General features: G+C 43.8%; 1 protein-coding gene across 1 annotated transcript in view; it reads right to left on the bottom strand.

The window, feature by feature from the left end:
- The window catches only part of LOC109925350 (E3 ubiquitin-protein ligase TRIM39-like), a 35,606-nt gene that overhangs the window by 20,778 nt on the left and 2,896 nt on the right, over nucleotides 1-11,932 (bottom strand). The window contains 2 exon segments of the mRNA XM_048616672.1: nucleotides 952-1,055; nucleotides 2,404-2,630. Of these exon segments, the coding sequence (XP_048472629.1) occupies nucleotides 952-1,055; nucleotides 2,404-2,630 (331 nt within the window).

Genomic DNA, 11,932 nt, shown 5'->3' with positions numbered 1-11,932 from the left:
GGGTTCAGTGGAAAATACAATCTCAATAAAAAGAAATATCAAATGCAGAGAACACATGAAGCCTAAAGATAGCTGGAATTCAGCTCAGAAGAAAGCTAACATCTGCCCTGAAGCCAGCACACTTATGCCATAAACAGAACTGTTCACATTTGAAGCGAAGTAAAGTGCAAAAAAAAAATTGCTCTGGTTTCTTCCAATAATCTGCAACAGAGCTAACTTATAATTAGGCACTATTTACATATCCTATTGCACATTAAACGTACACCTCGAGTGGATTATTACAATTCCGTGTTTAATGGCTGAAGGAGCTTGTACTGGGGTCTTTTCCCAATGTGCTTTAACAGCATGTGCCCCAAACTTCAGCGTATCTCTCAGCAAATTGTCCTCGACATTGCAAATGTCTAAGTCTGCAATATTCGGTCAAGGATAAATAATTGCACTGAAAGACAGACAGATTGGGGCAGACCAGAGTGACCCCCAGTGTTTGTATGTTGATGCAGCTGCACACCAAAGTTGTGATCAGGATGACAATAACATTGTGTATGTTGTTGCCCTTAGTGGCATGACATTGGTCCTCATCGGTAATCACTCGCTAATGAGTATGATTATCCATGAAGGACATTACATGTCACTGTCATGGGATCTCTGGGTCCTTGTATGGCTGATAAACCCGATCCTGGAGCTGGATCTCTGACCACACAGCTGGTGGATGTTTCTGAGATGTGAAACTGGTCCCTGGCCTTGAGATCAATGGTTGCTTTTCCATGTGTCCACCTGCTGGAAGGGTGTTCTCCAAGACTTATGTCACTCCATACAAGATGTTCCGACAAGTCGGTTTGTTCTGAATGAGTTTTCCACACTTTGATGTCTGTGTGGAATTTCTTGTAGGAGTCCTTGTAACACATCCATTTTCATCCTCTAGAAAAGTGGCAAGAGCTTTTGGATAAATACCTGAGGAGTGGAGCCTGGATTGAGGAAGTCAGAGTGGTGGCAGGAGCGGCAGTGAACTGGAATCCAGAGGTGGCGTTACTACTGAGAAAGTGACGTGGGATTGGCTGCTCAGGAAACAGGTCTCGAGAGTAAGCAGTAGAGTGAGTGGGGACGAGATGAAAGAAAACTTTGGAGGAGATGGAACAGAGATGATGATTCTGGGAGAGAGTGAGTCGTGAGAGAATGAGTGGACAGCAAGTAGGTGGAGAGAGAGTGAGCAGCATCTAGAGGGAGACAGGGTGGTGAGTATTATATTAGGAATAAAGAACGAGGGTGAGAAACCTGATTTTTATGAACAGTGGGTATGATTATGTAATTGCTTCCAAGTTTATTGTTTGTAGTTCATAATGATCACAATGGCAGGATAACTTGGCACCCCAGAGTGCTCCTCTTGCAATACGAGAGAAATCAGAGAGCCTTTCAGGGTCAAAGCATAGGCAAGCAATAGAGATTGGAGTCGCTATAGTCAGGGGCACCGATAGGTATTCCTGTAGTAGCGATTGTGACGCCAGGGTGGAGTGTTGCTTTCTGGTGCCAGCATCAAGGATGTCCTTTATGGAAGGAAACTGACATCTTTACCTGGTCTGGCCTACATGTGACTCCAGACCCACAGCAATGTGGTTGACTCTTAACTGCCCTCTGGGCAATTAGGGATGGGCAATAAATGCTGCCTAGCCAGTGACACCCTCATTCCGTGAATGAATAAAGATTAAAAAAACGTCCTTGAGCATACACAGGATATTCTGAAGCAGGAGCCTGAGCAGCCAGATATTGGGGTTCATATTGTTACTAGCAGCACGGGCAAAAAGAATGATGACTTTCTACAAAAGGCATTTAGAGAGTCAAGTCGGAAGTTGAAGAGCCGGCCCTCAAGGGTTGCAATCTCATAATTACTCCCTTTGTCACATGATATTGAGGCCAGAAATAGGAAGATAACAACCGTGATTGGCTGAAGAGCTGGTATTGGAGGGAGGGTGTCAGATATCTGAACTCTTGGTATCTCTTCCAGGGCATTTGGGAGCTGTGCAAGAGCGATGGGTTGCACCTAAACTGGACTGGACCAATATCCTTGCAGGGACCTTTGCTCTTACCTCTATGGACGGTTTAAACCAGTGTAGCAGGGTGGTGAGAAACAGAGCTTTAGGTTACCAGGTGGAGTGGTTCAGGAGAAGGTCGAAGATTAAGTAAAGTAAATCTAATGGGAAGAACAGGAAGGGCCAGGTTAATGAACATGGCAGACCGCTCCTTGGGTGAAAGAGCTAAATTGGGGGAAGGGTAATTACAATATTAGACCAGAACTGGAGATGACAAACATTTTCCCCATGCACTTGCTGTGTTATAAACAGAGCTTGTGGAACACATACAAACATCTAAAAGCTTCACGTCCAACTGTGTAATACATGGGCCACACACCTTCCGAGAATCCTGCTCCTCTACTTCCGGCTTCTTGAACATCTTATTTTCGTCTCTCTCCCCATTGGAGGTTGGGCCTTCAGCTGCCGAGACCCTCAGCTCTGGAGCTCCCTCCCTGAAACTCTCCATCTCTCTATTTCTCTTTCTTCCTTGAAGATGCGCTAAAACCTGTGACAATCGCCTGGGATAATATCTCGGTGTAACTTCTTTTCCCCTTTCTAATGCTCCTGAGAAATACCTCGGGACATTAAATTACATTAAATCTGCTCTTATTCTGGGTTCGAATATGTTGCTGTTCTCTTTATTCAGGTTATGGTGCGAGTTAGTGTTACAGAAAGTAAGGGGAAAAAATCCATAATTGAACTCTGTCTGCGTCGGGTTGGTCAAGGGCCATGCACGGACAGGGATGGTCCTTCCCTGGAAACGTGGGCAGTGTCTCTCTCAGGGTCAGTGGGAAGGTCACAGTCACACAAACTGCCCAAATACTGTGGCTCAGTGGTTAGCGCTGCTGCCTCACAGCGCCAAGGACCTGGGTTCGTTTCCACCCTCGGGCGACTGTCTGTCTGAAGATTGCATTCTCCCTGTGCCTGCGTGGGATTCCTCCGCTTTTCTCTCACAATCCAAAGACGTGCAGGCTAGGTGGGTTGGCTATGCTAAGTTGCCCTAGTGTTCCGGGATATGTAGATTAGAGCGAAGGGTCTGGATGGGATGCTCTGTGTGTCGGTGTGGACTTGTTGGGCCGGAGGGCCTGTTTCCACATTCTGGGGATTCTATGATCTATGAAATCAGGTCAGTGATCACTTCCAGCCTGCGAACCAAGTTGTATCATTTACAGGCATCTTGTCATTGATTACAATATTAAAGAACCGTTTCATAAAATCTCATACTTTTTCCAACATGCAGTAAGCTTCTTCCTATAAAAACACGTATGCGAATCATAACCGTTGTTACTGTCGCCTGATAAATGACCCTTTAAAGTGGCGATTATAACCAGGAAATAAACCTATAATATCTCGTCACTGAGTTATTAAGCGTTCAATGGATCGTTCCCACTGACTCTGGCTCAGAAAGAAAATCAGCTGGTCATAAACTGCCTTAGAACGGGATTTTCATTCCGATATTCGGAGGGATTTCATTCCAGAGTGTGATGAGAATGTGGAACCCGCTGCCAAAGGGAGCAGTTCCCTTGGAGAATATAATGGATTTTAAGCAGCGACTATGTGGAGCGCGTTGGATGGAAGGAAAATGATTGTCCTGGCTGGGAAATTGGCGGAGCGACATGAGACACTGTTAGTATTTGTTATCAGTCTTTGATCTTCTAACCTCCTCACCTGTGGTCCCCTGTGTCCTTCACCCAAAACCCACATTATTCTGTTCTGTCACGTACATTTATTTAAAGCTTACTTCCTCTTAGTACTGCCATCATTCTATCTTCGAATTAAGAGCATTTGTTTCGTGTTTACAATGTTTCCATCACTCTGTTGATTTATTACTTAGATGCTGAGACAGAAAGCCACAAATCCAACTTTACAATGTTATCTTTTGCTGTGCCATTGACAGTGCACCAGTGTCGAGGGAAGCATCATTACCAAGTGATATTTACAGATTCATGAAATGGACAAGCAAGCAGCAAACTGATCTCAATATCGACAACTGTGAAAACTATTTTTACTGTATTCGCTGTTCACAGTGTGGTCCCCTCTTCATGACGAGACGAAACGCAGACTGGGTGACTGCTTTGCAGAACACCTACGTTCTGTCAGTAATAAATGACCCTGAGCTTCCAGTTGCCTGCACTTCAACACAGCACCGTGTACCCTGGCCAACATTTCTGCCTTCGGCTTGCTGGAATGTTCCAGCGCCCCTCAGCGCAAGCTTGAAGAACAGCACCTCATTTTCCATTTGGGGATGCTGCGGCACCTGGACCTCGATATCGATTTCAATAACTTTAGAGTCCGATTCCACCGTTCCGTGTTTTTACACATCCCAGACAAGGTCCTGTTATGACATGGATTGATTTTAGCACAGTCATCGATTTTCACCTACTCCTGGGCCTATTATCATATTATTTGAATGGCTTTCATATCGCTCGCCCATTCTCTCCTACTTTTAGCTCCCAAAATCACTTGTTCAGGAGAAAGTGAGGACTGCAGATGCTGGAAGTCAGAGTGGACAAAATGTAGAGCTGGAGGAACACTGCAGTTCAGGCAGCATCAGAGGAACAGGAAAGTCGACGTTTCGGGTCTGGACCCTTCATTAAGACTGGATAGGCTGAAGGGAGCTCAGAAATAAATATAGGGAGAAGGTGGGTGGTATGGTGATAGGTTGATGCAGGTATGGGGCTGTAGAGATACGTCAGCTGGAAGGGGGGCGCGGATAAGTGAGAAGGAAGATAAATAGGCTGTCAGGTCAAGGAGGCGGGAATGAGAAAGAGGGCTGGACATGGGATGAGGCTAGGGTTGGGGAGATTTTGAAACTAATGAATTCTATTTTGAGGCCATCGGGCTGTAACCTCCTGAGGCGGAATATAAGGTGCTGTTTCTCCAATTTTCGTGTGGCCTCATTGTGACAGCAGAGGAGGCCCAGGATGGACATGTCATAAAAGGAGTGGAAGGAGGGAGTTAAAATGGTTGGCAACCAGAAGGTGGTATTGATTGGAGTGTACAGAGGGCAAATGCTCCGCTAATCTGTCCCTTTAGATTCTCCTTAAACCTGTCCACCAAAGCTATCTCACATTCCCTTCTTGCCTTCTGATATCCCTCTTGAGTATACTCCTATTGCCTTTATCCTCTACTAGAGATTTACTCGATCTCTGCTGCCTATACCTGAGTTATGCTTCCTTTTTCTTGGCTAGAGCCTCAATTTCTCTCGTCATCCAGCATTCCCTACATTTACCAGCCTTGCCCTTGCACTAACAAGAACATACTGTCTCCTGGTCTCATTATCGCATTTTTTAAGAATTCCCACTTTCCATTCATTACTTTACTGGCGAATATGCACGCCCAATCAACTTTTGAAAGTTCTTCCCTATTACCATCAAAATTGGCCTCTTTCCAATTTAGAAATTTAACATTTAAGATCATGCCTAACCCTTTCCAAAACTATTTTAATACTGAAAGAATTATAATCATTGACCCCAACGTGCTCCCCTATTGACACCTCAGTCACTTGCCCGGCCTTAATTCCTAAGAGAACATAAAGTTTTGACCCTTCTCTACTAGGCACATCCTCTTGAATAAGAAAATTTTTTTCTACATACTTAACAAATTCCACTCTATCCAAGCCCTTAACACTATGGCAGTCCCAGTTTGGCATGTTAAAATCCGTTGCCAATACATGCCTATTATTCTTACAGATAACTGAGATCTCCTTACAAATTTGTTTCCCAATTTTCTGCTGATGATTAGGAGCCCTATTGTATAATCCCAATAAGATGATCATCTGTTTCTTATTGCTCAGTTCCACCCAAATAACTTCACTGGACATATGCGCTGGAATATCCTTTCCAAGTACAGTCATAATGTCATCCCTAACCAAAAGCGCCATTCCCCTTCCTCCCTCCCAACGCCCCCACCCTTTCTTCAAACCACCCCCACCCCCTCCCCACCACCACCACCTCCTTTCCTCCTATAGCATCTGCACCCTGGAACATTAAGCTGCCGGTCCTGTCTACACCTGAGCCACATCTCTGTGATGACTATGATATCCCAGTCCCACGTTCTCAAACACACCCTGAGTTCATCTGCCTTACCTGTCAGGCCTCTAGCATTGAAATAAATGTAGCTTAATTAATCAGTCCTATTTCATTCACTGCTTTGCTCCTGCCTGCCTTGACTATTTGACTTGCTCATTTTCCTAACTGCACATCCTCAGACTGATCCCTTTTCGCACTACCTCTCTGGGCCCCCTCCCCATCCCCCATACGAGTTAAATCATCCTGGGCGGCACTAGCAAATCTCCTCGCCAGTATACTAGTCCCTTTCCAATTCAAGTGCAACCTGTACTTCTTATACAGGTTCGTTCTAACTCAGAAGAGATTCCAATGATCCAAAAACGCGTATCCTTCTACCTTGCACCAGCTCCTCAGCCAGGCATTCATCTGCTCTACCTTCCTATTTCTACTCTGACTAGCACATGGTGCCGGGAGTAATCCAGATATTACTACCCTTGAGGACTTGCTTTATAGGCTCCTGCCTAATTTCTTTTATTCTACCTTGTCCTTTTCTCTTCCTATGCCGTTGGTTTCAATGTGCACAATGACCTTCTGCTGCCCTTATGGGTTATAGTTTGGATTGATGTAGGGTGCAGTGAATTGGAGTTTGGGTGAGTAATTGGAATTGAGATGAAGATCAGTCATGAATATATCAAAAACCAGAAAGCCACTGAAGCTAGATGAGTCAGAGCAGATGAAAGAAGCAGTTCAGCCCAGAGTGTCCATGCTGACGCTCTGTCCTGACTTCTTCCTGACAAATCATTTGGGTTTGTGCTGATAAGGTCATCCCCTTTGATCTCCCCTCATGGACTCTGTCTGCCATAAGGTCTGAACACTGGGTATCTTCACAGCATTTTAGAACCTATTCTATGAGGTCGACATTTCCTGCTCTGAATCTGCTGTACCACTGTGTATACCGTCTGTAGGAGGAATTATTATCTGTCTCTACATACATCCTGTAAAATTACTATTAACGTTTTGAAATACAGAATATTGATCACATTTCTCCAATAAAGTCCTTCCAAACCTCACTTTGCGGTGTCTCGACAGTATATCTGTGTAATTCTCAAGATGTGTTTTTCTTTAAATTGTGACCCATATATTCACATCCAGTCATTAATTTGTACCTGAAAGCAGTGATCCTGGAAGTAACCTTAATGGAACACTGCTTTAACACTCAATGCATCTGAAAAATGGTCTCCCTGCCAAATTCATAATCCTCTTCTCACTTTCCTTGTTATTCCTTGGGCTTCACTTTTCATTGTAAATGTTTTATGTGACACTTTTGTCAAAGATACTTTGAAAGACAATAAATACATTTTTCTATCGATTCTATTTGTCTCTTCCTTAAAAAAACGCTCAATCAAGTTCATTTAACATAAATTACTTTTAACAAACCCACATTGGGTTTCTGGAGTTAATACTCAACAATTTTACCCTACCATCGCCATGATTATCCTGACATTTTCCACCCACCGAGGTTGGTCTCACTGGCCCATTGAGCAAGCTGAAACATTTACAATACTCTAAGATTCTGATGCCTACTTTTAAAATGGAATCGGTTGAACTTTTGAATGTAAAATTAAATTGCAGGTGGCTGCAGGGGAAAAGGCACTGAACTTGGACGAGTTGAATATCTCTATCCAGGAAACTTCTGGGGAAATTTGCTAATAAAACAAACAACAAATTTGTGTTCTGATTCTTGGATTTCATGCTTAAATGTTTCTTTTGGAGGAACTTTCCATCTTTTCATATAAATTTCGAATTTTGTTAGTTGAAGAAACTATTTTCGAAATTTAACATGTACCACAATATAAGTTATCATTCTATAAATGTAGACACAGTACAAACAGGTTGCATACAGAGACCGTTTGAGAAACACTTAATAAAACAGACAATTAGATTCTGGTGACTGAAGGATTATTTCGCCAATAAGTATACTGATTTTTTAAAATTCATTTGTGGGATATAGGGGTCGCTGGCTGGCCAGCATTTGTTGCCATTGCCCTTAGGAAGGTGGTGGTGGGCTGCCTTCTTGAACCGCTGCAGTCTACCTGCTGTGGGTTGACCTACAATGCGATTAAGGAAGGAATTCCAGGATTATGACCCAGCGACAGTGAAAGAACGGCAATATAAATACTGAAGATAAATATTCATTTAGTATCGCTCCCATTTCCTCTAGGTTCCACAACTCCACAGATTGCTTCAATTCCCGAGCCCCGACTTTCTCCTCCCTTTTAAACTCCCGTGCTTACATACTCTTCGAATTGACTCTCGGGTTGGGGGGTGGGTGGCTCAATAACTAGATGAAGGGAGCAAGTGAAAGTTGGGTGAGTGCAAGAGGAAAGGAAAAGAGAGGTGATGTGGTTTGGTGCAAAGAGGGATAGCTTGTGAAGGCAGGAGTGATGGGCAGCAAGGGAGTTGGGAGATTGAGGGAGGGGTAGAGTGATGTTGCAATTGTACAGCAGGGTTAGTGAAGGAGGAGGGGAGCATGACAGAGAGTGGGAGAAAATGAGGGGAGGTTTTTTTACTTCAGCGCCAGGAACGGGAGAGTGAAGAGATAGGAGATGTGTTGGAAGATGGAATAAGTGGAATCCGAGTGAGGATGTGGAAGAGGGTGTGGAGGTTCTGTGAGGGGAGGGGACTGTTTGAGATGGGGAGGGAAGAGCGAGTGATAGCATAGACTGAGAGGTTGAAGACAGGAGGACAACAAAAATAAAGGGACAGTTGAGGTTTAGAGTTCAGGAGACTGAGTGAAGGATTGAGGCAGGGAGGTTGGGTGAGTGAGAGGTAAGTAAAAGGAAGGTTTGAGTGAAGAGGAAGGAATGGCTGAGCTGGCGGAGAGAATAATGAGGAGAGAAACACATGATATTTTGAGAATGAGAGGAATGAGTGAGCGAGTGGACAGTGAGTGTCAGGGGTGTGAGGAATTATATAAGGGTCAAGGGTGGGTGAAGAGTAAGGGGAATCAATCAGATTGCGTAAGTGACAGAGTAACAAAGTAAGGGTTTGTGGGATTTCTGGAAGTGAAAGAATTTAGTGGATCTTTCAGCACATAGTCCTGGACCTTAGAATGTTAGTCATCTGCAATACTTGGTTGAGGACTATTCCTTGCAATGAAAGACAGACTAGCACAGATCAAATTGAATGTCCTTTAACTGAGATGATACTCCACCAGCTGAAGTTGTTTAATTTGCTCTGTAGCCCTGGAACATCCTCCTAGCCCCAATCCTGACACCATTCTAACTACAACACTGAGTCTGGTGTTAAGCAGCTGCTAGGGATGACACACTGGCTAGACCTTTTTTTGTAAAGGCACACTGTAGAAGAAAGTGCTCAATGGACTCTTCTTCATGACAATGATATCGTGGTTGGAGAGTGTAAGGTGATAGTCTGTGCAAGCAGGAACGATGCCATTGGAAGGGTCCTGCTCATCCACAGTAAATTTATGTATTGGTGATCGTTTGAAAGTTCTGGAGATGAAGCATTCTGACATATCCCCACCATCTCGTTCTCTTCCAAAGCCTTGAGAAAGTTCTGTATGGACCATTGTCCAATGGAATGTGGTCACAGGAATATTTCTCTATACTTATCTCTTGAGAGATCGGTGGTACAACATCATTCCACTGAGTGGAGAGTTCCATATCAATGTGACCAGACTCATCTCTGCAACACAAGGATGGCAGAACTTTAGCATATCGTCCTGGGCCTTGGAATGTGCCAGTTTGCAAAACTCAGTCAAAGACAATTCCTTGAATTGGAAGAGCAATAGGTTTCAGGCAGACCACAGTGACACCTGGTGTTCATGCACTAATGCAGCCGAACACAAAGTTGTCATCAGGATAGGAGTAGCATTGTATACGTTGTTTTTCTCAGCGACCCTACATCTGTTGTCATTGGCAATCATTTGCCAATGAGTATGAGTGTCCATCTAAGAAATTGTGTGTCACTTGTCATGGGTTCTGTGGGTTCTTGTGTGGCTGATGAGCCTGATCCTAGGGCCACCTGTCTGACCACACATCTGGTAGGTGTTTCCAGGAGGTGGAACTGGTCCATAACCTTGAGATCACAAGCATTCCTTTCTCCTGTTGTTTTTCGATCCTTCTTCTTGCCATCAAGTGCTCTCAAAGAATTCTTTCCTTTTCTACAGGAGGGTTCCTAATGTCAGTTTCTTCTGACTGAGAGTCTCCTACACATTGACCTCTATGTTGCATGTCTTGAGGAATGCCTTCAGGGAGCCTTTGAAATTCTTCCTTTGACCTTGTCTGATTTGAGGGCCTTCCTTGAGTTGAGTGAGGAAGATATGCTTTAGTGCAGAAAACGCATTCATCCTAAGCACATAGGAATTGCTTTTGGATGATCATGACCTCGATGCTGGTGCTATTGACTGCTTCAAGAACACTGATGTTAGTATGCCAGTCTTCCCAGTTGATGCAGAGAATCTGTCTCAAACAACATTGATGGTTCTTCTCCAAGGCCTTGTGGTGGTGCCCACATATTGTCCAATTTCACAGCCATATTGAAGAGTATAAGAAATAACTGTCTTACACAAAAGGATCTTGGATGTCACGGTTGTTGAAGGGTCACAGTCTGAGGTATCTAAATGTGAAGAGATCTGTATGTTGTGTTTCTATCATCAGGGTTCATTTTTGATGTCCAGGCAATGCAAACAATTTTTCGGATGACTGCCAGAGTTCAGGAATGAGGTCTGAACCAGACCTGCTCCAGGTACAGCAAAACACTTAATGATCGGTTCTTGACCTAAAATGAAGAGGCAACCTTACTCTCACATTCATACTTCATGGCTTGAAACATGGCTACTATCTCCTTTGTTATTTGGGTACATGCTCTGGCCTATCTAAAACAGATCGCAAACACCTGATAGCTCATATTGAGAAGACAATCATTTGGTCAACTTGGTCTCATTCCCAACGTACTTTTTCCTTGATTTACTTTAGCAAAATGGGGTAGAGAATGCTGACCTGGCTGATTTCAGGCATGTTTGGAAAGATTTCCAATTTCCACCAAGCAATTAAAACAGTGACACTGATGCTTGTGCAGGACATTTGGATCCAATTTCAAAGCCACCCCCACCAACGCTTCTAAATCCCATTTGGGTTAGCATATACATCATGTTGGTGTGTGATATTCTGTGCAGATGATGCAGGTCTCCACTCCCCTGTCTGACACAGAAGTGATTGTAACCCTGAGCAGTGCAAGTCTATCAGAGATCTTCCTGCCGGGTGCAGCATAGGAACTGAAGTTTGTACTATTAGAGAAATATTTTTTGAGAAACTGATGGGATTGACGTCTGATGAAATCCCCAGGGTCTGATAGTCTACATCCCAGAGTGCAAGGGGAAGTGATCCTAGAAATATTGGATGCATCGGTGGTCTCCTTTCAGGATCCTTCAGACTCTGGAACATTCCCTACATGTTGGAAGGGAGCTAATGTAACCCCACTATTTAAAAAGGAAGGCAGGGAGAAAACAGGAAATTAAGTCTGATGTGGGTAGTGGGGAAGATGCCAGAGTCCCTTATCAAGAATGTTATAGCAAACAGTGAGAAATCTGTTCCAGAATTAGGCAGTAAGCATGGAGATTTTTTTCTTAAAGGGAATTCATGCTTGAGAAATCTACTGGAATTCTTTGAGGATGTAACTAATAGAGTTGATCAGTGGAGGTGGTTTATCTGGACATTCAGTACATTTTTGACGAAGTCCCACAGAAGAGATTATTGTCTAACATTAAAGCGCCTAGGACTGGGGATTAGTATATTGAGATGGATAGAAACTTGTTTGCAGGCAGGAAACAAGCAG

The sequence above is a fragment of the Rhincodon typus genome, chromosome 35 (assembly GCF_021869965.1).
Source record: "Rhincodon typus isolate 14 chromosome 35, sRhiTyp1.1, whole genome shotgun sequence".
NCBI classification, from domain to species: Eukaryota; Metazoa; Chordata; class Chondrichthyes; order Orectolobiformes; family Rhincodontidae; genus Rhincodon; species Rhincodon typus.
This window is presented reverse-complemented; position numbering and strand designations above follow the sequence as displayed.